The 27,822-nt window shown below is 63.4% G+C and overlaps 7 protein-coding genes across 7 annotated transcripts; 4 read left to right on the top strand and 3 right to left on the bottom strand.

Annotated features, from left to right (window-relative positions):
- Positions 1–4,022: 4,022 nt before the first annotated feature.
- VTJ83DRAFT_1363 (uncharacterized protein) lies at positions 4,023–5,660 on the top strand (the record flags this gene model as incomplete). Its single annotated transcript, XM_071007514.1, has 3 exons — positions 4,023–4,048; positions 4,159–5,072; positions 5,152–5,660. The coding sequence occupies 3 exons, from the start codon at positions 4,023–4,025 to the stop codon at positions 5,658–5,660; spliced, it is 1,449 nt and encodes a 482-aa protein (XP_070870716.1).
- A 281-nt stretch (positions 5,661–5,941) lies between these two features.
- VTJ83DRAFT_1362 (uncharacterized protein) lies at positions 5,942–6,605 on the bottom strand (the record flags this gene model as incomplete). The annotated part of the gene is made up of 3 exons (XM_071007513.1): positions 5,942–6,097; positions 6,176–6,286; positions 6,387–6,605. 3 exons carry the CDS (start codon positions 6,603–6,605, stop codon positions 5,942–5,944), a joined length of 486 nt encoding a protein of 161 aa, XP_070870715.1.
- A 775-nt stretch (positions 6,606–7,380) lies between these two features.
- VTJ83DRAFT_1361 (uncharacterized protein) lies at positions 7,381–11,919 on the bottom strand (the record flags this gene model as incomplete). The annotated part of the gene is made up of 4 exons (XM_071007512.1): positions 7,381–8,188; positions 8,246–10,681; positions 10,915–11,407; positions 11,619–11,919. 4 exons carry the CDS (start codon positions 11,917–11,919, stop codon positions 7,381–7,383), a joined length of 4,038 nt encoding a protein of 1,345 aa, XP_070870714.1.
- A 1,438-nt stretch (positions 11,920–13,357) lies between these two features.
- On the bottom strand, positions 13,358–14,590 carry VTJ83DRAFT_1360 (uncharacterized protein; the record flags this gene model as incomplete). The annotated part of the gene is made up of 1 exon (XM_071007511.1): positions 13,358–14,590. The coding sequence occupies one exon, from the start codon at positions 14,588–14,590 to the stop codon at positions 13,358–13,360; it is 1,233 nt and encodes a 410-aa protein (XP_070870713.1).
- Positions 14,591–17,142: 2,552 nt separating this feature from the next.
- Positions 17,143–19,173, top strand: VTJ83DRAFT_1359 (uncharacterized protein; the record flags this gene model as incomplete). Its single annotated transcript, XM_071007509.1, has 1 exon — positions 17,143–19,173. One exon carries the CDS (start codon positions 17,143–17,145, stop codon positions 19,171–19,173), a length of 2,031 nt encoding a protein of 676 aa, XP_070870712.1.
- An 813-nt stretch (positions 19,174–19,986) lies between these two features.
- On the top strand, positions 19,987–21,036 carry VTJ83DRAFT_1358 (uncharacterized protein; the record flags this gene model as incomplete). The annotated part of the gene is made up of 2 exons (XM_071007508.1): positions 19,987–20,211; positions 20,254–21,036. 2 exons carry the CDS (start codon positions 19,987–19,989, stop codon positions 21,034–21,036), a joined length of 1,008 nt encoding a protein of 335 aa, XP_070870711.1.
- A 1,793-nt stretch (positions 21,037–22,829) lies between these two features.
- VTJ83DRAFT_1357 (uncharacterized protein) lies at positions 22,830–27,781 on the top strand (the record flags this gene model as incomplete). The annotated part of the gene is made up of 5 exons (XM_071007507.1): positions 22,830–23,531; positions 23,720–25,038; positions 25,115–25,902; positions 26,010–26,926; positions 27,020–27,781. 5 exons carry the CDS (start codon positions 22,830–22,832, stop codon positions 27,779–27,781), a joined length of 4,488 nt encoding a protein of 1,495 aa, XP_070870710.1.
- Between the last annotated feature and the right edge of the window lie 41 nt (positions 27,782–27,822).

The raw sequence follows: 27,822 nt of genomic DNA, 5'->3' as shown, positions 1-27,822 counted from the left end.
AGACATGAACCGCAGGACAGAACTAGTTCTAGGGTAGTCAGCGAAATACTCCCCAACCTACCCGAGCTTCCCTTTTTGCTCCTCGACTCTAACCGAAGGGAATGGGAGGTCTCAGGCCTTACGCTCTACTTTGTGGTGCCACTGGAAAGAAATCATGCCAGGGCACGTCCATCGACGCCATCTAATGAATGATCTCGAATTGACCTGCACCCAAAGACGCTTCTATCACTAGTTTGGTATCCTATGACTTTCTAACCTGGTTTCTTCCCCACCCGGTCGGCGCTCGTCCTAGAAACTTCCGGTTGCGGTCTGTCCATCAATGCGCTGTCAACGCAACAAGCGTTTACATACCCCATGAGCACGCCGAAGCACACCAGCGATTCCATCTGCACGCTCAAAGCACCATCCCGCCGACCGCAGCCGCCGCCCCCGCCGCCAACAGCCCCCAGCTCAGCTTCTCCATGCCACCCACAACCCCGTTCCCCTTCGGCTGGGTGGCGGCGCTCTTGCACCTCGACTTGCTCTTCCTCCCCTTGCTCTTGGCCTTCTTACCGCCGGCTTTGACTTTCCTCTTGGGCGCGCGCTTCTCGCTCTTCTTCTCGTCGTCGTCCTCATCGTCCGAGTCGTCATCCACGCAGCCAGGGTCGTCCTGGTTCTCGTTGGGGTCGTCGTCGCTACGCTCCCGGAAGAGGTGGGATTCGGGGACGGGCATGCCCCTCTCGGGGATGTGCAGATCATCACGCCGCGCGGGGAGGGCGCCTGGGGGTTCTTCCTCGCACTCGCCGTCCGAGTCTTCGTCGTAGGTGTGCTCGTCGCGCTTGGAGGAGGCGGCCTGGAGGAGGGTGTTGGAAGAGGGGCCGCCGCGTGCTTGCAGGGCGGTGGCGGGGTGGGGGATGGGGTTGGGGATGCTGCTGGCCGTGGTCAGGGACAGGAGGGTTAGGAGAAAGAACGTAATGACCTTCATCTTGGGGGGGGGTTGGGATCTAGATGGTCGTGGTAACTGAATGCAAAGCCTTGGCTGAGGAGTCAACTGAGAGAGTGCGGTCTGAGAAGTCTGAGAGGACGGACAGCAATCCGCAAGAGCAGAACGAGCCAGGATGATTTGTGGACTATTGATGCAACAGTTTTGGAGGACACAGAGCGGTGAGGACACGACGTACGTCGTCTATCTATGAAGTCCCGGGAGAGGAGGCCGACGATGTTGAAATCCACGGCTGTATAAAAGACGTTCAAGCCTCTTTGGCCTCAGGTCCTTCTTTGGACGGACAGGGTTGTTCTCTGGGGCCCCGACCTGGTCAAGCCCCGTCAATTCCTTACGTGAGACTGGAGCGACGGTCTCTAGGCTCGGGCGGCCTACTTGCAGGCCGGCGGAGCACACCTAGGACCTAGGTATCTTTACGTAGCATGGTACAAGACAAGTCTCCGAGGGCGTTGTGGCTTGGTTGTACTCGTCAAGCTTTGAAGGATGCGTTCTTCCCTTGCGACCAATCGACTTCCCATGGTTCAACCACACAAATGTCCATTCCATCAGTGTGGGCTATGGGACCCCGTTCGACGGGTCTTGAGAGAGTCCGAACCCCCCCAGGCCGTCCGTTGCGGCCCGGCCCCACTCCGGGCCGGGGCCGGGCCGGTGGTTCAAACATGGCGAGCCTCCGGGGATCGCTGAGGGCTGACCCAAGATCAGACGACCCGCTCCAGAGTTGTTTCGGTCGAGGCTGGAGGCCGGCACGATCGTGGCTTTTATGGAATTGGCCTAGATCCCTCCCATGATGCAACTCGCCCTCCGGACGACGGGAGCCGAGAGATAATTAATCTCTTTCTCTCTCTCTCTCTCTGGCTACGTCCAGCTTCCTTCCTCCCGATAAGACGGCGGCCTAGAACCCAGATGTACCGGACAAGTAGCCAAGGAACCGAACTGTGTTTTCTTTTTTTTTTTTTTTTTTCTTTTTTTTCATGCTTGGGTATGTATTAATCGCAGGTTGGCCTGTCCTCCCGTTCTCACCTCACCGGCCGCGATGCAGAGAAAAAGAAAACAGGAAAGAGTTGCGTGTCTTACAACAAAACCGCCATGCCGAGGGGGCATGTGTATGCCGGCAATGGCTGCAACGTCGGTTACCCTGTCCAAGGCGGTTCCCGTCTCACCTGGCCAAGGATCAACGGCGGCATCGGACGCGGGCCCGAGGTAGTCACTCATACTAGTAGTTACATAGCAGAGGTGAAACCCCACTCTTGGCCGGGACCCCGGCACGAGCCGGAGCTAGGGCCGCTTGCAGGGGATAGGTAGGTCGGGGGGTCTGGACTTGGCTTTGGCTCTGGCATGCCATTCTCGAACGCCACGCGGTTCCCTCCTATAGTAGGTTGCCTCGAGAGATCTGCAAACGGGAAAAACCACTGGAACCTTGAAGGTTCAACCCCGAGGATGCAGCCGCGTTGTGTTGACAACCCCCCCTCCCAAGTCCCTGACCTGACCCAGTCCCCTCCCCGCTCCTCGACCTCCGTATTACCGCTTACCTTACCTTGGTGTGCTGCACCTAAGGACCTACTTACCAGTAACTAGGTCGTCTAGGTACGCCCGACAGCGCTTGGATGTTGTCCGAGACTCTATCCCGTATACCGGAGCTAAGGCATGAATTCTCTTCTTGAAAGACCACCCGAGGCAAGGTAGGCTCCTGATGATGGCGGCCGGGCAGTCATTTTCCAGTCACCTGATTCCTCTTGTCTCGGACATCGCCAGCATCCCCATCCCGAATCAAGCTTTGCATTTCTAGGTCAATAACACGAACCCCATGCGCGTAACCGCCAAGAATATCACCTCAGGACGCCGGACGCAGATTTTGGGTGGCCCGAGGCGTTGATCGCACCCGCTCGGCCGACCACCAGACCGCCATCGGTTGGTATCGGCCAACATCGTCGCCACCATCAACAGAGAATTACTACATGCCCAGGTTGCACATCAAGTTGTCCCGCAGCGGAGAGGCAAGGTTGGAAGTGGTTCGGCGCAACCCCCCCTGAAAGTGCGGTACGTACGGTACACAAGTCATGGAAATATCAAACACGAAGCCGCGCTTTGCGTTGATAACCATGCAGCCACCGCGGATGCAGCCCAGCGCTGCCGGGCAGCTCATGTTTGGTTTTACCGAAGCGCGCCGGCGCTCGAGGATCCAAACCGTCAGGGATGGCCGATGCATGCCATGGCCTTGGAACGCCGCCATGCCCCGCATCCGGTCAGCATCGGATGTGGCCCAGCCAAGGCTGGATCCCCTTCCCCCCCGGTTCTTCAACTGCACGCACACTGCACGCACATCTCAAAGTTTCGAACCCCTGGCACGCGCCGTGAAGATAACAGAGCTCCAACGGTGGCAACCCTCCGTCCAGACGGCGCATCCATCCGCATGCGGAGAATACGTAATGGGATGCCAGGATGCTCTCCGATGACGGTCTCTCTGCTCAGAGGAATCATCAAGGTCCCTGGCTGGCCGGCATACTGCTTCTGGAGAAACGCCGGCGACCTGGAAGCGGGGCCGGTCCAGAAAAATAACACAGAAAAAAAAAAAAAATCCTAGCTACATGTCCGTGTTAGTCCCGGATCCGTCGGGCCCATGGATACAAAATCTTACCGCTATCCACCTGTCCACCTCCACCCGTGATCCTCCACCTCTAATAATGAGTTGCATGTCCCTCTCTGCGTGGTCCGTTGCTGTGTGATTCTTGTGGTTCTCGTGTCTGTTTTCCTGGCATCCGTTCCCTGAGCCGGCAGGCACCGCAATGTCGCCTGGAGACGATCCCACGGCTGGGGACACCCAACCGCTGCTGCAGAGCGTCGACCAGCACCACCACCACCAGGGGTACCAAAGCCTGGGATGCTCGGTCACAGATGACAGCACAGCTTCCCTCACCAGCTGCGACGCAAACTCGGCACGCAGCCGCGACGGAACCGAGACCGTCGTCGTCGACTTCCACCCCGATGGCGACCCGGACAACCCCCTGGACTGGCCCACCCTCTGAAATGGTTCATCGTGAGCATGCTCGCCTTTATGGCATTCACAGTGTACGCCCCCTCAACCCCCCCGACGACCCGTCTCCTCCGCCTACCAGCCTGAGCCAACCTTTGCCTTTGGTCCGCATGTAATTATTGACTCCCCCCCCTTCCGACCGCAGAACCATGACGTGCATCTCCCTCGTGCCCCTGTCCACCTCCATCGTGCGCGACCTCTCCCCGGCGTCGAGCGACTCGCCCACGTCCTCGGCGAGCGTCCTCCTCGTCACCATCTGGGAGCTCGGCGAGGCCGCGGGGCCCCTCGTCATCGCGCCCCTCTCGGAGCGCGTCGGCCGCCTGCGCGTCTTCCACGGCGCCCACCTCCTCTTCATCCTCGCCGGCGTCCTGGCCGGCACCACCGCCCTGCCTTCTTCCTCCTCCTCCTCCTCCTCCTCCTCTTCTTCTTCCTCCTCCGTTCCCGGCACCGACGCTTCGTCCGCCTCGGCCGTCACCCGCTTCATCCTCCTCCGCATGCTCAGCGGCCTGGCCGTGGCCGCCAACGTCCTCAACCCGGCGGTCGTCGGGGACCTGTTCGCCAAGGACGAGCGGGGCGCGCCGCTGAGCCTGACCATCCTCGCGCCGCTCGTCGGCGGGGCGCTGGGGCCGGCGGTCGGGTCGGCCGTGGCGGAGCGCTGGGGGTGGAGGGCCGTGGTGTGGATGAACGTGGGCCTGGCGGTCGCGGCGGAGGGCATGTTTTTGGTCGGGTTCCGCGAGACGTACAAGGTGGCGATCCTGAAGCGGCGGGCGCGGAGGCTCGAGGCCGAGGCCCCGGCGTCGGACCCGGAGGGCAAGGCGGCGCCGCGGTTCACGACCGCGTTTGAGGAGCAGGACCGGGCGGGCGGCGGCGGCCGCCTGCGCGACGAGATCCTGCGCCCGGCCATCGTCATGTGCGGCAGCGGCGTGCTCCTGCTGCTCAGCCTGTACGGCTCCGTCATCTTTTCGTACTATTACACCTACAGCACGACCTTCCCGACCATCCTGCAGGAGGTGTACAAGCTGTCGCCCGTCGCGGTCGGGTCGTGCTTTTGCGTGTTTTGTGAGTAATTCGCTCCGCCTGCCTCGCCTCGGCCTCGCGCCCAGCCGAGAACCATACCCGCTGACTCAAAGCTTCCCAGCCGCCGGTTCCATCCTCAGCACCTGCATCTGCAACCGCTTCCTGGACCGCATCTACCGGCGCATGACGCTGCTGCACAAGGGCGTCGGCCAGCCCGAGTTCCGGCTGCCCCTGTCGGCGGTGGGCGCGTTCCTCATGCCGCTCGCCGTCGCGACCTACGGCTGGGCCGCGCAGCTGCGGCTGCATCTGCTGTTCCTGCTCTTTTCCGTTTGCGTCATCGGCGCGGCCACCATGCTGGCCCTGATCCCGGTCATGGCGTATGTCGTCGACGCCTTTGGCCTGTACGCGGCCTCGGCCATGACGGGGGTCATCGTCACGCGCTGCCTCATGTCGACCTTCCTGCCCCTGACGACGGTGCCGCTGATCGGCAGGTTGGGGTACGGAGGCGCCTTCACCGCGTTTGCCGCGGGGAGCTTGCTGTTGGCGCCGATCCCGTTGCTCATGCTGAGGTACGGCGAGCGGTGGAGGAGGGGTTCCAAGTACACGCGGGAGGCGTCGTGGCAGGGCTGAGGAGTGTGGTAGTATTTCTGCTTGGGAGTCTGGCACGCTTACGACAGGATCTGGGGAACATATCGGGTGCATGCTGCCGGGATACACAAAAGTTCAACATTTGCATTGGTTTCTTCATTCGTTATTAGAGGCAGGATAGGGTGAGGAGCACAAAGGAGTGCGACGCACCGATTCATCGAATCCACCCACCCGGCCTGCTCACTCACGCACGACAGCATCGTCTACCGATGCCCTTTTTTTTTTTTTTTTTTTTTTTTTTTTTATTAAAAAAAAACCCTCTCCTAAAAGCTTCCATTGGCAAAGTCCAGCACCGTCACCTTCTCCACCAGGGGCCCGACCTCCTTCTTGAACGCCTGGTGCGCCGGGTCGTGGTCGACGTAGTAGTTCCTGTCGTCGGTGTTGGAGAACTGCACGACGAAGGCGTGGGTGGCCCCGTGCTGCCAAGAGCTGTCAGCAGCAAAGATCGCACACGAGCCACGATCCAAGGAGACCTGGGGTGAACGGGGCAGACGCACCTGGAGGGCCTCGATCGAAATATCCCGGCCGCCCGCGATGCTTTGGATGTACGGGTGGTTCGAGTTGGGCGACACGCAGGCTTCTTTGAGGGCCACCATCTTGGCACACATCTATAGAGCAGGGAGGAGGAGGAGGACCGGTCAGGCTGCTCTCATCATGCCTTGGGCTCCGGGACAGACGGGGAAGCGAGCCGAGCTCGACGAGACAAACCTCAGACACCTTGGCGGCGTCGACGTCCTTCTTGAACTCAAACAAGACGAGGTGCGTGACGGCGTGCGTTGTGCTCGGCGTGGCGAGCTTCTTGACGGCGCCGACGGCCGAGGAGGGAGCGAAGCCGACGGGGTCGAAAAAGAGGAACACGGTCAGCACGAGGGCGACCACGGCCGCGACCCTCAGAACGTGCGGGCGCGCCCCGGATACGTTGACCATGCTGGCTGGATGTTCAGAAGGCCGGCGTCAAATCCTGCCTCAAGCACCCGCCGTTTGACGGGTTGCGTGCAGCAGTTAGGTAGGAGGTTCAAGGATGAGCTTGACGCCGTGTCGGATGATGAAACGAGCACGCCCTGGACCTCACACCGCACGTTGCGAGAGACCTGCGGGCGGTCCGAGTTTGCGCCAAGCGAAGTGCCCACACAGCAATCTCGTCAAATCAGCGCCACAACGAAGACCCCCCTGAGCCCCCCCCCTGAGCTCCCATGCTGCCGCCGCCGCATGTCGTCAGCCGCAGACACTGGCTGTATCCTAGGTATAGTTAGTAACTGTGTATGAATACATCATAGTAGGGACAACAGGAATGGGCCATGCAGTCGGTGCGGTTGTGTATGGGGCAGTACAGCTCATATCCGCACCCCAGCAACCATACATGGACGATAGAGGAACCGGTGGGACGCTGCAGCAACAGACATCTTGGGCTCCGACCGTACATATACACTCCAATCCGCAATCGTCAAGAGAAGCGAGGGAGAGGAAGAGTGTCGCCGCGGCGGTTTGCACAGTTAGTTAGTATTGGTATCTCAAAACACAAAACACAAAGGATCTATCTGCATGATGTATCCCTCAACAGCTGGCCAGCCCAGCCTAGCCATCTAACGTTCTCCTCAGCTGGACCACACGATACCGATGTACCATCTTCTATGTACAGCCCTTCCAACAAAACAATCCCCGGCCATCGTGAATCCGCCCAGCAAGCCGGCCGCTAGCAGGCCTAGCGCGATCCCGAAGCAGCCGCCACGCCGTCCCTCTCCAAGCCCCCGCTCGTCGGCAACGACGCAACGTCCGAGCCGCCCTCGCGATCGGACAGGGGCAAGTGCAGAGCAGCCGGCGGCCGGCCGGCCGTCGGCGCAAGCAGGTTTCGTGGCTGGGCGGGATGGCCGTTATTGATTTTGGTGCTGTCGGCTGCCGCGGCTCCGGCTCCAGCTCCGGCTCCAGCTCCAGCCCCGGCCCCGGCCCCGGCGCCAGCTTCGTCGCCGTCAACCTGCAGCGGCCGCGGCGTCGCCGTGTTGCTGTTATCCGCAAAGGACGACGACGAAGACGGCGACGCCGGCGCGTTTCTCGCCTTGGACGACAGCCCGGACGGCGACCCCGACGACGCGCTCCGGAACCCCATCCCCCGCCACCGGCTGATGTGCCAAAAGGACGCGTTCCCCCCGCTGCCGCCGCTGCCCGGCGAGCCGGGCGGCGGCGAGGGCAGCGCGGGCGCCAGCTCGCCCGTGGCCGAGCGGAACGTGAAGCCCGGCACGGGCGGGGCCGTCGATTCGTCGTCGTGCTGCTGCTGCTGCTGTTGTTGTTGTTGTTGCTGCTGTTCCTGCGGGAGGAGCTGCCTCTTTTTGGAGAGGGAGAGCGAGTCTTGACGGCGGAGCTTGGGCTGCTTCGGCTTCTTGGGCAGCTTGTTGCCATCGTTGTCATTGGTCCCCGCCGCCCCCGCCGTGATGGTCGTCGTCGTCCTCGGCACGAACCCGGCATCCCCCTGGCCCGCGAAATGGGCGGTGGTGGCGGCGGCGGCGGCCAGAGGGCTCGAGGTCGACGACGACCATCACCCGGCGCGGTCCCGCGTCCGCGCCGTCGCCGACGGCGACACGCCCGCGTACGGCTGCCGCCTCGCCTCGCTGGCCAGCCCGTTGTACGTCGAGTTCAGCGACGTGCGGCTGGCTTGGGCGGGGCTGCTCGAGCGCAGGCTCCCCACCGGCGTGGACGCCCTCTCGCCGCGGCCGCCGTTGCCGTTCCCGTTCCCGGTCCCATTCCAGTGTCCATTCCCGTTCCCATTCCAGCTCCCGTTGCCATGTTCGATCCCCAGCCTCCAGCTCAGGATCCTCTCCTGCCCGTGCGCTGCCGCGGCACCCGCGCCCGCCGCGACGGCGGGCTGAGGCTGGCTGAGCGAGCTGCGCCGGCTGTGCGCGGTGGTGCTCGCGCTGGCGCTCGTCCTCGTCAGCACGCTCGCGCTGCGTCCCAGCCGGGCGCCGCCAAAGTACCCGCTGCTGCGCGTCTCCCAGGTGGTCTCGTGGCGCCGCTTGGCGAAGGCGCAGTCCTGGCGGAAGACCTTGATGACGCCCGTGTCGCCCGTCGTGACGATGATGTGCCCGTCGTAGTGGGTCGATCGGGCGATGTAGGCCGGGGAGGGCTCCGGGCGTTTGGCCGGCGGCGGCGGCGGCTGCTGCTGCTGCTGCTGCTGCTGCTGTTGCTGTTGCTGCTGTTGGTCTTCGTCTGCAGCGACGAGGGCGACTTGGCTTTGGCTCGCCTGGGCGGCTTCTTCGAGGCTTTGCAGGACGACGGGAGGAGGGTTGCACAGGTCGTAGATGGGGTCGCCGCTGTGCCCCAGCAGCATGCGCGTCTTGGTGGGCGCGAAGATGGCGGTCGTGACGATGTCTCCGTGCGCCTCAAAGTACTCGACGGGCCACTTGTCCTTGTCCTGGACGATGAGCATGCTGCTGCTGCTGCTGTTGTTGTTGTTGTTGCTGCTGCTGTTGGCAGCGGTCTTGTCGCCGCCGGGAGCGGTGAGGTTCCAGATGAACGCCTTGCGGTCCTCGCTGCCGCAAATGACGTAGCGGCCGTCGTCCGAGAAGGTGGCGCTGATCTGGCTGCACGCGTTCTCGTGCCCCTTGAGCTTGACCTGAAGGGTCTTGTCGTTGAGGCCGTAGATGCGGATGCGGCTGTCGTTGGAGGTGATGAGCACGCGGACCTCGCGGCGGTCGGGCCCGTCGGCGGCCTCGGCCGGCTGCGAGCCGTTGTCGAGCGGATCGTCGGGCGGCACCCGGAGGGTCTGGATGCCCGTGATCTTGCTCCCCTTGGCGTTCTTGCCGCGCGACGACCGGACGTGCACCTGCGAGCCGAGCTTGAGCCCTTCCGTCTCGTAGAACATGCACATGCCGTTGAGCAGGCCGGCGATGGCGACCTTGCCGTCCGGCGAGAAGGCGACCGCCGTGACCAGGTCCGGCAGCTGCGCCGAAAACGCCACCGCCTGGTCCGGGATGCTCCAGAGCCGCAGCATGGTGTCCAGGCTGCCCGCCAAGAAGAAGCGGTCGTCTGTCGGGTGGAACGCAAGCCGCGTGACAAAGTCCTTGTGCTTGAACGTGCAGAGGCACTCGGCCCGGCTGACGTGCCACAGCCGCACCGTCTTGTCCATCGACGACGACAGCAGGAAGTTGTTCTTGCTCCAGCTCAGATCCAGCACCTCCCCGGCGTGCCCGTGGAACTCGCGCACCGGCCTGTCGCGGAAGACGGGCGCGCGGAGGGGGGAGGTCTCGTCGTCATCGTCGTCGTCCTCCTTCTCCTGTTGAGCGGCTCGCTCCTCGGGGGTGGACAGCACGGCCCAGACGCGCACCACGCGGTCGCGCCCGGCGGTCGCGAGATACCTTCCGTCCCTGCTGAACTCGCTTGCCCAGATGGCGCCGCCCGTCGTCGTCGTCGTCGTCGTCGTCGTCGTCGTCGTCGTCGTCGTCGTTGTCGAGGTCGGTGCCGCCGCTTCCGAGGCAGCACCGCCGCCTCCTCCCGTGTCCTCTGGCACGCTCACCGCCACAGCCGGCACCAGCACCGGCGCATTCCCATTTGCCCTTGCCTTCGCATCCTCTCCTTCCCCAGGACCGGCAGCGGCAGCGGCACCAGCACCATCGCCGGCACCAACCGCAGCGCCCTCGCGCTGAGCGTCGAGAGGCCTCGTCCCGACGAGCTCCTGGGCCAGGAACATCCTCCCAAACTCTTTTTCCTTCTTGTTGCTCGCGCGCACGCGCACGTAGCGCGGCGGCTCCTTGTGGCGGGGCACGTAGCCGCCGCCGGGCAAGGAGGCGCCGCCGCCGCTGGCGAGGCTCGTTTGGCTGAAGACGCGCTTGGGTTTGTTGTTGTTCCCAGCGGCGGCGCTGCTGCGAAGGAAGCGGAGGCTGCCCCCCATCTCCGAGTCCGAGTCCGGGATGGAGAGGGTGTCCTTCTTGCTGCCGCCGTGGCTGCCGCTGTTGCGGTTGGGGCGGAGGTTGAGCTTGGAGAGGAACGAGATGGGCCGTCGGCTGCCGCTGCTGCTGCGAGGGGGATGCGGGCCAAGGCCGCCAACTGTCAGCTCGCGCTTTGTTTTGGGTACCCCCCCCCCCGTACGCCGGACTGGCGATAAAGGGGGCGGTGATTGTCTGTCTGTGTGTGTATGTATGATGTATGCATGTATGTATGTACGTGTGTGTGCAGGTACCGCGAGAGCGCGAGGCGAGTCATGCTCGTTCATGCTTCGGGCTTGCTCAGGGTTCATGATGCGGCGTACCTCTTGGTATCGTTGCCCCCGTCGCCTCCTCCGGGAGAGGGCTGCGCGTTCCCCCTCGCCAGCTCGTTGCTCGCGCGCGCGGCGAACCCCTCGGCCATCTGGGACAGGCGCTGCGGGATGGAGGGCTCGGAGGGCCTGCGGAGGTAGATTTGTTGCGACAGCGGGTCGATGCCCGAGTGGGCGCCGGGGGTGTGCGCGGCGGCGGTGGGGGTATCGGGAACGGGGGTGGCCGCGGCGGCGCCCGTCGTCGTCATGGTCGTCGTGGTCGGCGTCGTGATCGTCGGGATCGGGATCGGGGTCGGGGGGCCTGTTCTGTCCCCGTTCTCAACAATCTCGAGCGGGGGAGGAGGATCTCGATCTCTCGTCCGTCCCTTGTCGCCTCTCAGCAGCGAAATGCCCGTGCTGCTGCCATTGCGCGACAGCCTGGAAGGGGTTCGGCGGTGGGCGTATGAAGATGGCGGCGTGGAGGCTTCTTTTGTTGTTGCTGCTGCTCCTGCAGGGAACCCAAAGCGTGAGCGTTGGCTTAAGGACCTAGGGACCTAGGGACCTAGGGATCTCTCGGATACGACGGAACAGGAGCAGGGGACAAGAGACACGAGGCCTCCAGGCAGGGCCCGTCCGCATCTTGTGCACGCGGCCCCCCAAGGGCCGGTCACGAGGAGAGCAGGTAGAAAAAAAAAAAAAGACAAGTCCCTCGGGCTCACCTCTTCCATCTCGGAAACTCGACTGTCTCCTGGGCAGCGCCCTTGACATCGCAGATGCGGGGGGCGTGCTGAGGTCTCTAGGATCCGCCGTGCCTCCTGGCGCTGGCGATGAAGGCTGGCCGGCATGCGCCGGAGACCCCAGACCTTCGTCGCCGTTATTGTTGTTGTTGCTGTTGTTGTTGTTGTTGTTGTTGTCGTCGTCGTCATCGTCGGCAGCAGCGGAAGCAACCCGGGCGTTCGCTGCCGCCGTCGCGGAAAGGCCGGGCGTCACCGACTTGATCGCGGACCATATCCCCGCCATGATATGTGTGTCCTGTTCACAAGGAAAGCCAGGTTCCGTAGCAGCATGTGCGCCGGTGATTCGTGGCCGCCAATGGCGTCCTCCTGGGCGAACCCCTCGCGCAACACGAGCGGGCACTGGCGGGCTTGGGACCGTTGAGGCGCCGGCCTGCAGTTTAGGGAGGGAGGGGAGTGGTTCCCTCGTTACTGGTGTACACAACAGCAGTGGGCTGCAAGACCCGTCGTTGACGGTCGGATTTCGTGGTGGTCGGAGATTGGTAGGTAGGTCGTAGGTCTTCGGAGAGTTTGGAGAATCCGGCTTGGCGCTGCGAGCAGTTGAACGTTTATCGGCGACGAGCAGTAGTAAAGCTTCAGTGCGCTAGGGGGCCGGGGGGGGGGGGGGGGGGGGGGGGGCTAGGGGGTACATAAACAGGGGGGAGGGGGGGGGGGGCCGATCGTTCAGGGGTGTCGCCAGTCGTAGGAGAAACAATACAACTTCAAGGAGAGACAGCCGCTGGGGGTGTACTGTGTAGTTAGGTGATCGAAGAAGCAAAAGAAATGAATCGTCAAAAAAACAAAAAAGGGGGGGAGGGGGGAACAGGGCCTGGATCTGAGTGCGAGGTCATCGTCATGACCGTGTCCCCAGGGCCTTGGTTAACGGAGACGCTTTTGTCATGGTCGCTTGCAACACGAGGGTCAAGTCTTGTTTTCGTTGAAACTCTTGGTAGCCACCTCGTTTGACGTTGTAACGAGTCGCGGCCGCGTTGCATCATCGAACCGGCCGTCGCACTCGGACAATTTCCGGCCTTGAGATGCCGGGACCTCGTATGCGCGCGCACAACAACACTCCTCCCTCCTCCCCCGCCCCTTGTCCCTCGCCATGGTCAGGGCCTGCAATACAGCCTCCAATGTGGGGAGGAGGGGGACCGGTATTAAAGCATTCATTGAAGCATTGGGGTCTCCCTCGTGCAGCGCTCGAATTCCGACCTCTGAAAAAGCGTCGGGGACACCCCCCTTCTCCCCCCCCCTCCCCTCCACTCCAAAAAATAGAAAAAAAAAATAAACCCATCAGCCCCCTCTCCATTGACTTTTCTCGGGATCAAGCAGCATACATACACCAGACCATGTGTTTCCCGTTTCCCCGCTTCCCGCTGTTTCCCAAGCAGCCTGGAGCGTGGGGCAACCGATGACGTCTGTGACGCATGATCAGCCCTGCGGTTCCGCTTCCGCCCAGCCCGGCGCGGCGGTGGCGAGCGGGAAATGCCGCCAACGGCAGCTGGCGTCCCATGCCATGCCGTGCCATGCCATGCCATGCCACGCCATGCGTACATATGTGTGTAGGGAGGGTGCTTTGGTACACTACCGTGGATCGCTGGGTTCTGGTTCAGGCTCAGCCCTTGATCCTTGGGTACCGGGTGGCTCCCCCCCGTTTCCAACACGTCGTTTTCCTCCGTCGTCTCTCAAATCACCATGGCGGCCATCGCCTGCTCGGGGGCCGCGGCTGTGCTCTCCTCGTCGTCGCCGTCGTCTGGGTCGTCCTCATCCAGGTCGTACATGGGGTAGGTCAGCAGCGCGGCGATGCCGCCCAGGGCGTCCAGCCGCTTGCCGCTCTCGTGGTCGCTGCTCAGCAGCCTCACGTCCCCGCCGTCCTCCTTGACCTTGTCCACGATGGCGACGTACTTTTTCCGAGTGGCCACGTCCAAGCTGCGGAAGAAGGCATTGTTGACGAGCAGCACGCCGCCGCCCCTCCCGACGGCGCCTTCGGCCACGGCCTTCTCGACGGGCTTGGTGCCGTACCAGGCGCGGCCGTCGTCCTTGCGCAGCCTCTCGTGGAACGTGTCCATGAGGGTGGTTTCGGCGGTGAACTTTGCGTTGCCGATGGTCTTGAGCACCTCGGGGCTCTTGAGCACCTCGTTGAGGCCGTGGACGTGGCCGGAGCTGGAGTGGACGACGAGGGCGTCCTTGGCGATGCGGGCCAGCTCCTTGTCCCCCCGGCGGACGGCCTCGGCGGCCACGTAGGCGCGGAAGTCCTGGGCGACGAAGCCCGGGCTGGCGAGCAGCAGGGTGCGGGGGATGGAGAAGTCGACGTTGGCGCGCAGGGCGGCGAGGGTCTTGTCGAAAAAGGCCTCGGCGCCCTTGGAGGCCTCGGAGGCGGCGGAGCGCTTCTTGGGGATGCTGACCTCGAGGCGCTGCTTGACGACGGTGCGGTACTCGGTGATGAGGCAGACGTTGGCGAGCCCCTCGTGCATGACGACGGCGGCGATGGCGTCCGGGCGGTCCTCGGACAGGGCCTCCTTGAGCTGCTGCAGGGCGACCGAGTCCCAGCCGGCGTGCTTCCAAAGGGTGAACTTGACGTCGGCCTTGTCGTAGCGGAGGGTGATGGTGTGGTGCTGGCCGACGCTGACGTAGTCGTTCTCGTTGACGACGGTGCCCGAGACCTTGAGCTCCGAGACGAGGGGGTCGAAGAAGGTGGACTTGACGCGGATCGACAGGTTGGTGCGCACGCTCTTGGCGGCGGACGAGCCGGTGGCGGTGGTCAGGGTGACCTTGCGCCAGGCCGGGGCCCGGATCGTGTCGCCCTCGGCGATGAGGTTGTGGGCGTGCCACATGTCCTCGGGCTCGACGATGAGCAGGGAGACGCCATCGTCGCCGTCGACGGACTGGAGCGTCTGCTTCTTGGAGGCGAAGCGCATGGCGGCGGGGGAGGTGGTGGGGAAGGGGGTTGGATGGAAAGGTGACTATCGCTCAGGGGGGGTTGCGGTTCCAGGAGCGAGATGTTGTGCGAGCGACGATGCGATGATGCGACGAGACAAGATGAACCTCTCGACGGACGGGGAGACGGTTGGACAAGCTCCCTTTTGTTCGTTGAGCACCAAGGTCCAAAGCAACCCCGGGTGGCTTGTTGACCAGAGGGTAGATGAACGCGGATGTTGTTTGCATGGGCCTCAGGGCCGATGCCGTCTCATCATGTCATGGGAAGCGGGCATGGTGGAATGGCTGAAGATGATCAAAAATGTCCAAAAAGCCAATGGCGGGGTTCCGTGATCCGGGGGAGGAACTGGCTGGACCAATGACCAATGGCGGGGTCATGGCGTGACGCTTCCATACGGTACTACCTGGGTAACCAGTGGCTAAGGTACATACGGTAGTACGCAGGAGTTACCATTTCACCGGACGGACCTTGGCAAGGTACACTCACTTACACCGCACCGGCAAGCAGGGCACCGTCTGTCCATTCAAACACCTTGGGTGACGGACGATCCAGAAGACGGTGTGCCTCTGTGTAAGCCCACAAGGGTTCTGACATCCGAATTGGATTCCTCTGAGCAAGGTGCCCGAGCTGAGGCTGATGGCTGCCAAAGTCCTTGGGTGCGCGTGGATCTCCCGGGACTTACACCGTTATGGAGGTACGGCGTATGCATTGTTACGCAGTCAACAGCCTTACGGACCCTAACCCTGGCATCCGGATCAGGTCGTTATGTACGCAGTATGTACTCAGGTACCGCTGTGTACTGTGATGCCCTCTCCCAAAATAGGGGGTTCAACGAGAATACATGACGGTGACCTACACTGACGGTATTAGCACCTAGATGACTAGCCACCTTGGCGAAATACCTTGTCGGAATGTTCATTGGCCTTTTTTTTTTTCGTCTTTCAGCGTGGGCTTCTTTTTTCGGGCGTCTGTCTCCTGGGGACATGATGTCATGCATACGACTACATGCATCGGGTTGCTTCTCACCGCCCAGCCCCGATGCCGAGAAGCCCGCCATGCTTGTCGCATGTCGCTTGTCGCTTGGTTGCCTGGAAAAGCCCCTCTCCAAAAGGTTCCCTCAAGTGCTTCGTCATCCATCGCTCCTTGGGTCCTAGGCCGGATCGAACATACCTACTATAAGCATCACCCAGGAGAAGTTTGGAATTCGAGGACAGCCCTGTTGGTACAGCTCAGAGATGCTGAGGACCCGGACGGCTTCCCCGCTGCAAAGTCTCGTCAGCTCTCCTGGTCCGGGGAGGTCGTCGTCATCGCTCTGCCAGAGACCCGCATCATCTCCCCCGGAGGCCTTGGGAGGCCTTGGGCCCCTGTCAATCAGCAGCCAAGCGAGTATTAGAGCCGGGGCCGGGGCCGGAGCCGGATCCGCAGGCGCCCACAGCCAACCCTACGCATGTTCTGCGTATGTACTGTATAGTACACCCAGACCGCATGGTTACCCCGCGGGCCACCTAGTCAGCCCAGCCCAGCCCAGCCAGCCACAAGCTGGCCTGCCGCATGTCAGACAATGCAGGACACGTTGAGCCATCCGAGATGCTGAAAGCATTTCGGCTGGTTGCACGTCCTGCTGGTTCCAGGGAGTTCCGGGAGAATGGATGACATCCACCACCGCCATCACCACCACCACCACCAAACCAGCCAGCCGCCTCCCAACATGGACCCGACCCGACCTGACGCTGCGAAAGCCTTTCTCCCGTCCCAGCGGGTGGCCGGTGTGCGTGCATCCGGACGGCGGCCGCATGAGCAACATCCCGCCTGACGCGCCGCGGGTGCCGACCAGGGAATGCCCGTACGGCTTGACAGAACGTTGCCTACCGTAGCAGCGCAATCCACCTGCAGGCTGGATGCAGGCCTGCGGCTGTTGTCTTGGCTGGACGAGTAGCGAGCCGCCTTCTGCGGTCTGATTTGGACGGAGGGCTTGGGAGGTCGCGCACGCACCTCTCGGCCGTCAACAAAGCCAGAGAGGGGGCGTGAGGTGATGTCAGCCCGCGCTGGAGCCAACAACCCGGACCATCACGCATCACGCCGGCAGGCAGTTAGTCAGGTTGCTTGAACTGTCGCATGCTGCGTAGGCTGCAGCGTTCTTCGGGCCCAGGGATGGCGGAGGGAGGGGGGTCGTCCTCATTTTCGCCTCTATTTATCTTCACTCTCGTCTCGGCGTTTTCTTTCTTTTTTTTTTTTTGGTTTCCTTTCGGTATCATCTTTTTTGTTTTAACAAAAAAAGAAAAAAGATCAACGTCGCCTTGGTGGGTGAGCTGTGCGACAGCGTGTTGGTTGGTTGCATCCAACTGCGCCCATTGTCCCAGAGCGTCAAGGACATAGAAAAGGGGTCGTTGACTTTGTTTGTCTTTGGCCTTTCGAAACGCACCAAAACCAAGGTATTGACTACCTGACGGATAGGGTGAGGGTGAGAGACAAGCAGCGGGTGTCCAACCCCATTGCCGTTCCCTCCCTCTCCCCTCGGGGTGCTCGTCCGCCATGAACAGCCTCCTCGCCCTCGCCGGCACCACGGTGCTCAACGGCGGATCCTCGGCCATCTCGGACCTCGAGGAACGCGTCCCCGGCTTTTCCCTCCTCCGAGACTTCTTCAAGAAATGGCTCCGCCTCGACCTGACCACCGTCCTCACCGTCGCCGCCCTCATGGGGGCGGCCTCGAGCGGCGCCCAGTCGCTCCAGGACACGGGCTTCAAGATCTACTGGTGGATCGTCCGCTTCCTCACCGCCTCCATCTCCATCGCCGGCAACGACCGCCTGAACCGCGAGGTCCTCAACTGGCTCGGCGCCCACGTGCTCTCCAAGGGCGGCACGCGCATCCTGACGGCCAGCTCGGAGCCGGTCCAGAACGACGACACGTGGTCCTACCGCCGCTCCCACCAGGAGCGCAACGACCTGCACCACGAGAAGCGCGTGCCCGTGCAGTACCTGCCCACCTTTGGCACCACCTGGTTCCTCCACAACCGCAACCTCTTCATGGTCAAGCGCATCCTCACCGCGGGCTCCTACTACCGCAGCTCCTCGGCCAACACGCCCGACGAGTACGCGGGCGCGCCCGAGGGCGACGAGCCCCTCGTCGTCATGTGCCTCGGCCGCTCCGTCGAGCCCATCAAGCGCTTCCTCGACGCCTGCCGCGACTTTGCCGACAAGCAGCGCGAGGCCTACATCACGGTGCGCATCAGCAAGCGCAGCTACGACGAGTCCTGGGACACCACCATCCTGCGGCCCCTGCGGCCCCTCGAGACGGTGCACTTTGACGAAAAGGTCAAGGCGGACCTGGTGGCCGACGTGGAAAGCTACCTCGACGTCAACACCCGCAAGTTTTACAACCGCCGCGGCATCCCCTACCGCCGAGGCTTTCTGCTCTACGGGCCCCCCGGCACCGGCAAGACGTCCCTCTCGCTCGCCCTGGCGGGGCGCTTCGGCCTCGAGCTGTACCTGCTGCACATGCCGTCGGTGCGCGACGACGGCGTGCTCGAGAAGCTCTTCACGTCCCTGCCGCCGCGGTGCCTCGTCCTGCTCGAGGACATCGACGCCGTCGGCATCAAGCGCCGGGACCGCCGCGATTCCCGCCGCAACGGCAACCGCAACGGCGACGACGACGACGACAACGACGACGACGACGACGACGACGACGACAGCGGCGACAACAGCGAATCCGATGGCGACAAATCCGAGCGCACCCGCTCCAACTGCACCCTGTCGGGCCTGCTCAACGTCATCGACGGCGTCGCGTCGCAGGAGGGCCGCATCGTGCTCATGACGAGCAACTACGCCGACAAGCTCGACAAGGCCCTCATCCGCCCGGGCCGCGTCGACCGCATGCTCTACCTCGGCCACATCTCCCAGCGCAGCTGCGAGCTCATGTTCCTGCGCATGTTCGGCCCGGACCCGGACGGCCTCGGCCAGCCCGCCGACCGCTCCTCGGCGTCGGCGCGCCTCCTGCCCCAGGCCGAGCTCGAGCGGCTCGCCCTCGCCTTCAGCCGGGCCATCCCCAACGAGGTCTTCACCCCGGCCCAGATCCAGGGGTACCTGCTCAGCCACCGCGACTCGCCCGCCGCCGCGGCCCGCAACATCGCCGCGTGGGTCCAAGAGGAGCTGGCCGTCTTGGAGGCGGCCCGGGAGAAGGAGCGCAAGGCGGCCGAGGCCAAGAAGCGGCGGAGAAGGGAAAGGAGGGCCAAGAAGGCGCGGGCGCTGGCCCAGGAGCTCAAGGGCCACGATTCCGACGAGGAGCTGGAGAGGCTGAAGGAGGACATGGAGCGGAAGGCGGCCGGGACGGCCAAGAAGAAGGAACAAGAAACGAGCACAGAGGCGGCGGCAGTCAACGGCGGCAACGAACAAAGCCGGGAGGCGGAGAGCCAAAAGAAGGCCGAAGGGACCGAGCCGGGTCACGCAACGGCCGGGATCCCCGTCAAGGTCAACGGCGAGACGGCCAAGGCGACCAACGGCGCCGCCGGCTGCCACCTGAACGGCTCAAGCTCCTCGGGGTCGTCGGAAGCCGGGAACGAGGGCTAGGTGGGAAGGTCAGGTTGTCTCCCGGAGAAGACCCGAGGCGTCATGGTATTGCTTGTTTCCTTTTCCAGCGCTCGATCCGGAGTCCCAAAGGGTCGGGTCAGGCGCCGGGATGGAGACGGAGTTGGGTGGGATTGGAAAGGGACGGGGGAGTCCAGGAATTGGACCATGGCCTTGGATTCCCTTTTACAAGATACATACCTCGCTAGATACACCTCGGCAGCCTTGGATCATGTCAGGTCCAGGGCTCCATACCTACCTATGCATCGGGCGACGAGATGCCAGGTGCCGTTTCTGGGAACCATGCCACACGGAGCTTGGGTTGTGAATGACAGGCTTGTCGCCCTGGCTCTCGTTCTTGCCTACCGACCGTCCATCTCAACGTGGACGCCGGCGTCCTCCCTTCGGTATAGTACCGCGGCCGTTCAGCGCAAGCAGGAACATCTGGAGAGATCGCCCTGGGGCGGTGGTGACCTCCGGCAAAGATAGAACATGGCTCTCTTCCATCTTCCATCGCCCATGCTCTTTGTTGATGCTGTCGCACCTGGACTGGATTGGATGGCTGGCCGGTCTTGCAAATCTCGACAGTTACAAGACAGACACCTCCCAACCCTCGTCTTGTCTCCTCTTCTTCCTCTTTTTTTTTTTTTTTTTTTCTTTATCTTTCGTCCGTCCTCTTATTCCTAGGCTCCCCTTGGTTCTGAATCCGGCATCCTCATTGCAGCCAACATCCTTCTCTCATCATCATCGTCTTGTTCTTTTGCCTCAGCAGCAGCGGCCAGCAGCCCACCCGTCATCCGCATCGCCATCACCACCATGACCCTCATGGATTTCCTCGCCCTTACCGCCAAGGATGCATCCAGCAAGCCCGGTGACCCCTCCGGCTCCGACAGCCCGGACCAGCCAAGCCTCTCCACCGTCACCCAGCCCGGCCCCGCCGCCACGCTGCCGCCGCCCGACCTAAAATCCCGCCTCAGGACAACCTTCAACACGCTGGCCCCGCGCTACAACGAATCTACGATGCTCTACCGCACCCAGCGCGTCGCCTAGGTGGAAAAGCTCCTCGCCCACCTCCGCGACAAGCGCCGGCGCATCCCCCTCGAAGGCCTCCGCCCGCCGCCAAGCCTGCCGCGCCTCCCCTCGTGGCCGGGGCTCGAGGACGTGACGGCGCCCTCCTCTTCCTCCTCCTCCTCCTCCTCCTCCTCCTCCGCCGCCGCCGCCGAAAGCCCTCCGCCCGTCAGCCTGCGCGGGATGAAGGCGCTCGAGGTGGGCTGCGGGGCGGGCCTCCCCGTGCTGAACCTCCTGCTGCACGAGAAGCTGGACGCGGTGGGCGTGGACCTGTCGGGCGTCCAGCTCGGGCTCGCCGCCGAGAACACGAAGCCGTCGCCGCCGGCGTCGTCGCTGGACCTGACGAGGTTGATGGACAACACAAGCGGCAGCAGCAGAGACGGAGACGGCGGCGGGCCGTCGCCGCGAGGGACGCTTCAGCTGGTGGAGAGCGACATGATGGACCTGCGGTTCCCCCCGGAGAGCTTCGACGCCGTCGTGGGGCTGTACAGCCTGGTGCACTTGCCCAGGGAGGAGCAGACGGTGTTTCTGCACCGGGCGGCGCGGTGGCTGAAGAGGGAGGGGTTGCTGATGATCAACGTTGCCAAGGAAGAAGTGGCGGGGGAGGTGAGGACGGGATGGCTGGGGCACAGAGACGGGTGGGTGTACTTGAGCGGTTGGGGGGAGGACAAGACGGTCAAGGTGCTGGAGGAGGCCGGGTTGGAGGTGCTGGAGAGGGAGGCGGCCGACGAGGCGGATAGGGCGAGCGAGCTGACGTATGTGTGGGTGATTGCGAAGAAGAAGGGGGGAGCCGCGTGATGGACGATGGGCTGGAAGAGAAAGGGGAGCGAGCAGCGGCAGAGCGATTGCTGTATGTATTATTACCGTGCTACACGTAGAGCGGAATATCTACCCTGCCGGATTGGGTTGCAAGGAGCCGTCACCATGGGAGCTGAAGGTGTGCCGTAAGCGCTAGCATCGTCGTCGTCGTCGTCGTCGTGGTCCTTGGCCCGGTCGTCCAGTATGTACATGCACAGCAACTACGCAGGGTAGGGCTATCATCGGGATGGATCCGACCCTTTCCCATGCCAAGCGGTTGCGTCTCTGATGCTTGACTCGGCTGATCGACGTCGCTAGCGAGCTGGCGACAGGGGTCCCGAGACCACCCACCCACGTCTTGGGATGGTTCTCAGCCCGTTTTGCCTTGGCGCCACCTGGCTTTGGCTCTCTGGCCGGTTTGATTCAGGGTGGTGTTGTTCTCGTCGGCGCTGACGATGCTTCCTGCTGCGCGGGCGAGCCTACCTGGTGTAGTTATCCTCAACCCCGATCCCGATGTTTCAACATTTGACGAATCCCGATGTGCCTTTATCTTGGAGGGGGGGTTCGTCGCTTCACACGCCGTGCCCGTCGCGGACGGTTCGGGTGACGGTGGAGCGTTTACCCCTGACGCCATCGCTCGCTCGCCATCCCAATGCCGGACTTGAACGCTTAGACCGACATGTGAAGGTTCGCTTCTGGAACCGAGCACCATGGGGGGGCCGCCGCCGAGAATGCCCAGGCTTCGGGCCAACGCGGGTTTCGAGAAGGCGAACGGAAATTGTGTAAACAGGACTAGTGAATCACGATTCTTTTTTTTTTTTTCTCTCATGGCCCGCAACGATCGGTCCACTCCCTGGTGATCCACTACGTCCTACGTCCGCCCCCCCTCCCTTCAAGGCCGAGAACGGACGCTAACTACTGCGTAGTGCTCACTCAGGTCGCATGCGGCCGCTCCACCCGGGCCAGACAGAGTTAGGCAACGCTTCCTCCCGGCCGTAGTAGTGTACACAGTACGATACTATAAGATGGAGTGGATGTGTGACGTTGAGGCTCGGTGGCGGTGGCGGGATTCAGCCCTGTGGTTGCTTGTATGCGACCTCTCTCCCCCTACGTTGTGCCCCTTCGGGCTCAGGCATGGACAGGACACCACCATAACCGGACCGAGCTAGATGGAGCCACGCCGCTTCGCATGAGCCGGGTCTGAGTAAGTCGCCCGCGCAGGCACTGGAAGAATGGGATCGGGGTCCGGAAATGACATCCATCCACGCTGCGATACGCGGTGGACCCCTCGCCGTCGATGTTCCGGGTCCATCCCGACCGCTCAGGACCGTGGGTTGACGCCAGCGATTTGAGAGAGAGAGAGGGGGGGGGGTGTATGGTAGACCATCCGCCGGAACGATTCCGACCCATCCCGGCTTAGACCATGATAACCGGCCCCACCCAAACGGTGTTCGGAATCGGGCACGGAGCAGCGGGAGGCAGCTTTGTTGGTTTGGACTATGGAATGCTGAAAGGCTTCGACGCCGGGGGAGGGGGCGATATGAATGTGGGAGGTTCCCTCCCCCCCTCCTCCTCCTCCCGGGGGCTTCTTGAGGTTCTGCGATCAACGGCAATCGGTGGAGGGATCCGAGGAACGTAGTCACCAGCGATATCGTGAGCGGCCACAGCAGTGCCCCATGAGGACCTGACCTGCCCTACCTACCTTTCTACTACTCCCTGCTTACCTCTTGGTGCCTTACTTGTATCACGTATCACGACAGCGGAGGACCCCGTCGGCTCGTTCAGGTCCCATCATGGCGGGCCAGCCGCCGGAAACCCTCCCGCCCGCGCTGGTCGATCCGGCCGCCGGCACCCCCGGCTCCAGCGTCTACGACGACAGCTCCGAAACCGTCGGCGAGCACGACCCCTACCGCCAGAGGCGCTTCTCCCTCACGCGGCCCAACGCGGACCGCCGGCGCTCCCTCGAGCACGCCCTCGAGGAGCACGACCAGAACGAGCTCCGCCGCATCGCCACCGCCCTCTCCCAGCACCATCCGGAGACCATCGACGCCACCGACGCCGCCCTCAACCCGGACTCGGCCGACTTTGACGTGACGAAATGGGTGCGCCACTTCATCCGCCAGCTCAACGAGCAGGGCCACCAGGCCAGCCACCTCGGCGTCCTCTGGAGGGACCTCGACGTGTTCGGCTCGGGCTCGGCCCTGCAGCTGCAGGAGACGGTGACGAGCGTCCTGGCGGCCCCGGCCAGGGTCGGCGAGATGGCGCGCAACAAGCAGCGCAAGCAGATCCTCCACGGGTTCCACGGCCTGCTCAGGAGCGGCGAGCTGCTGGTGGTCCTGGGACGGCCCGGCAGCGGGTGCAGCACGTTCCTGAAGACCATCTGCGGCGAGACGGACGGCTTGATGCTGGGCAGGGAGGCCAAGGTGCATTACAACGGCGTGGAAATGGACGTCATGAGGAAGGAGTTTAAAGGCGAGGTGGTGTATAACCAGGAGGTGAGTGAGCCCTTTTCTGAGCAGTCCTTTTTTTTTTTTTTTCTTTTCCCTTCCCTCCCTTCTCTCTCTCTTTTCTCTCTCTCTCTCTCTCTCTTTCTCTCTCTCTCCCCTTTTCTCGGAGGTGATGGTGTGTCTAGCGTGTGCGTTGTTGGGACCAAAAAAAAAAAAGATGGCTGACGCTCGACCAGGTCGACAAGCACTTCCCGCACCTCACCGTCGGGCAAACCCTCGAGTTCGCCGCCGCCATGCGCACGCCGTCGCACCGCGCCGCCTCCATGCCGCGGGCCGAGTACCACCGCTACATCGCCCGCGTGGTCATGGCCGTCTTTGGCCTGTCGCACGTCTACCACACCCGGGTCGGCAGCGACTACATCCGCGGCGTGTCGGGCGGCGAGCGCAAGCGCGTGAGCATCGCCGAGATGGCCGTCGCCGGGTCCCCCATATGCGCGTGGGATAACAGCACCCGGGGCCTGGACTCGGCGAGCGCCCTCAAGTTCGTGCAGGCGCTGCGCGTGTCGTCCGACATCAGCACCCATGCCCACGCCGTGGCCATCTACCAGGCCAGCCAGGCCATCTACGACCTGTTCGACAAGGCCACGGTGCTGTACGAGGGCCGGCAGATCTACTTCGGCCCGGCCCACGCCGCCAAGGCCTTCTTTGAGCGCCAGGGCTGGCTGTGCCCGCCGCGCCAGACGACGGGCGACTTCCTGACCAGCATCACCAACCCGTCGGAGCGCGTCCCCAGGCCCGGCATGGAGCACAAGGTCCCTCGCACGCCCGAGGAGTTTGAGCAGTGCTGGCTTGCCTCACCCGAGTTCGCCGCGCTGCAGCGGGACATGGCGCGCTACGACGACGAGTTCGCCCCCGGCGAGAGGCGCGAGGCCAGCCTGGCGGCGCAGCGTGACAGGAAGCGCCACCGCCAGGCCCAGGGCGTCCGCCCCGGCTCGCCGTACATGATCAGCATCCCGGCGCAGATCCGCCACAACACGACGAGGGCGTACCAGCGCCTTTGGAACAACCTGGCCGGCACGGGCGTGCACCTCTTCGCCCAGCTCGTGCTCGCGCTCATCATCGGCTCCATCTTTTACGGCAACCCCAACGCCACCGCCGGCTTCGACGGCAAGGGATCCGTCCTGTTCATGGCCATCCTCCTGAACGCCCTGACGGCCATCTCCGAGATCGACACCCTGTACGCCCAGCGGCCCATCGTCGAGAAGCATGCGTCGTACGCCTTTTATCACCCCTTCACCGAGGCGGCCGCGGGTATCGTGGCCGACATCCCCGTCAAGTTTGTCGCCGCCACCGTCTTCAACCTCATCGTCTACTTCCTCGCGGGCCTGCAGCGGAAGCCGGGCAACTTCTTCCTCTACTTTCTCGTCTCGTACGTCGCCACCTTCACCATGACGGCCGTCTTCCGCACGCTGGCCGCCGTCACCAAGACCGTCTCGCAAGCCATGGCCCTCGCCGGCGTCATCGTCCTGGTCCTCATCGTTTACACCGGCTACATGTAAGTTTTTTTCTGGCTCATCCCGTCCCCGTCCCGGTCAAAGCCCGCTGATCGTTCCCCTCGCCTCCCCCTCCAGCATTCCCGTCCCGGAAATGCACCCTTGGTTCGGCTGGCTCCGCTGGCTCAACCCCATCTACTACGGCTTCGAGATGCTCATCGCCAACGAGTTCCACGGGCGCGAGTTCCCTTGTTCTCAAATCGTCCCGCCCTATTCCCCTCCCCGCGGCGACTCCTGGGTCTGCGCCAGCGCCGGCGCCGTGGCCGGCCGCCCAACCGTCAGCGGCGATGCCTACATCGAGGCCATGTACGGCTACAGGTTCTCGCACCTCTGGCGCAACTTTGGCATCCTGATGGCGTTCCTGGTCGGCTTCACGCTCATCTACTTCGTCGCCGTGGAGCTCAACTCGTCCACCACGAGCACCGCCGAGGCGCTCGTCTTCCGGCGCGGCCGGGTCCCGGCCCATCTGGATCCCAAGCGCGCCGGCAGCAAGGGCGACGAGGAAGACGCCCGCGCCGGCGACGCCGGGGTCAGGACGGAGAAGGCCAACGGCGCCGACGCCGCCGCGCCTGGCCGGAACGCTCCCGTCGGCATGGAGCCGCACACGGACGTCTTCACCTGGAAGGACGTCGTGTACGACATCCAGGTCAAGGACGGCCAGCGCCGGCTGCTGAACCACGTGTCCGGCTGGGTCAAGCCGGGCACCTTGACCGCGCTCATGGGCGCCTCGGGCGCCGGCAAGACAACCCTGCTGGACGTCCTCGCCCGCCGCACCACCGTGGGCGTCGTCACCGGCGACATGCTGGTCAACGGCCGCATCGTCGGGGCCGACTTTCAGCGTCAAACCGGCTACGTGCAGCAGCAAGGTACGTTTCTCCCCCCCTGGATGTCTCATGCAACCTTGCTGGCCGCCTCGGGCTGTTGGGACGCATAGGACGGCATGCTAACCCGGCCGCGGCCGCCCCCTTTCCAGATCTCCACCTCGACACCGCCACCGTGCGCGAGTCCCTCCGCTTCAGCGCCCTGCTCCGCCGTCCTCCCTCCGTCCCCGTCGCCGAAAAGTACGCCTTCGTCGAAGAGGTCATCAAGATCCTCGGCATGGAAGAGTACGCCGACGCGGTCGTCGGCGTGCCCGGCTCGGGCCTCAACGTGGAGCAGCGCAAGATGCTGACCATCGGCGTCGAGCTCGTCGCCAAGCCGAAGCTGCTGCTCTTCCTCGACGAGCCGACGAGCGGCCTCGACTCGCAGAGCGCGTGGAGCATCTGCGTGCTCCTGCGCCGCCTGGCCGACGCGGGGCAGGCCGTGCTGTGCACCATCCACCAGCCCAACGCCGTGCTCTTCCAGCAGTTCGACCGGCTGCTCTTCCTCGCCAAGGGCGGCCGCACCGTGTACTTTGGCGACATCGGCAAGAACTCGCAGGCGCTGCTCGGCTACTTTGAGAGGAACGGCGGCCGCCGCTGCGGCGACGACGAGAACCCGGCCGAGTACATGCTCGAGATGGTCGCCCAGGAGGTGAACGACAAGGGCGAGGACTGGCACGAGGTGTGGAAGCAGAGCCCGGAGAACGCCGCGGTGCTGGCCGAGATCGACCGCATCTGCGGCCGCGGCGGGGGCGGCGATCAGGCCGCCGAGGAGGAGGAGGAGCGGGGAGCCGACCACGGCGAGTTCGCCATGCCCTTCCACACGCAGGTCTGGGCCGTGACGAAGCGCATCTTTGAGCAGTACTGGCGCATGCCGGGCTACGTGCTGGCCAAGCTGCTGCTGGGCGTCATGTCGGGCTTGTTCATCGGGTTCAGCTTCTTCAAGCCGGACGGGTCCCAGGCCGGCATGCGGAACGTCGTGTTTGCCGTCTTCATGGTGACCACCATCTTCACCACGTTGGTGCAGCAGGTGAGCGTTTTTGTTTTCCCTCTTCCTTATCAGATCCCTCCCGACCATCCAACAAAAAAAAGCGCAGACCGGCTGACCGAGATCCCCTCGTAGATCCAACCCCTCTTCACCACCCAACGCTCCCTCTACGAGGTCCGCGAGCGCCCCAGCAAGGCCTACTCGTGGAAGGCCTTCCTCATCGCCAACATGGTGGTGGAGATGCCGTACCAGATCCTGACGGGCATCCTCACCTTCGCCTGCTTCTACTACCCCGTCGTCGGCGTGCAGTCGTCGGCCCGCCAGGGCCTCGTCCTGCTCTTCCTCGTGCAGCTCTTCATGTACGCCAGCGCCTTTGCGCACATGACCATCGTCGCGCTCCCCGACGCCCAGGCCGCCTCGGGCATCGTCATCCTCCTCACCATGATGAGCACCATCTTCAGCGGCGTGCTGCAGACGCGGCAGGCCATGCCCGGGTTTTGGACCTTCATGTACTACGTCTCGCCCTTCACCTACTGGATCGCGGGCATCGTCGCGACCATGCTGCACGGCCGCCCCGTCACGTGCTCGCCGTCCGAGAGCCTGACGTTCAACCCCCCCGCGGGCATGACGTGCCTCGAGTACCTGTCGCCGCTGGCGGGCAAGGCCGAGGGCGTGCTGCAGAACCCGCTCGCCACGGAAGCCTGCCAGTACTGTCCGTTCAGCGTGGCCGATCAGTTCCTGAAGGCGGTCGACATCTACTGGAGCGACAGGTGGAGGAACTTTGGCATCATGTGGGCGTACATCGCCTTTGATCTGGCGGTGGCAGTTGGCCTGTATTACGTGTTCCGGGTCCGAGGCATGAGCCTCTCGGGGTTGTTCCGCTGGAAGAAGAAGTAAATCCCTGGGCGGAGAGAGCCCGTCGGCTCATCGATACAAGC

The sequence above is a fragment of the Remersonia thermophila genome, chromosome 1, assembly GCF_042764415.1.
Source record: "Remersonia thermophila strain ATCC 22073 chromosome 1, whole genome shotgun sequence".
NCBI lineage: Eukaryota > Fungi > Ascomycota > Sordariomycetes > Sordariales > Chaetomiaceae > Remersonia > Remersonia thermophila.
The sequence above is the reverse complement of the archived record's forward strand: the minus strand, read 5'-3'. Positions and strand labels throughout refer to the sequence as shown.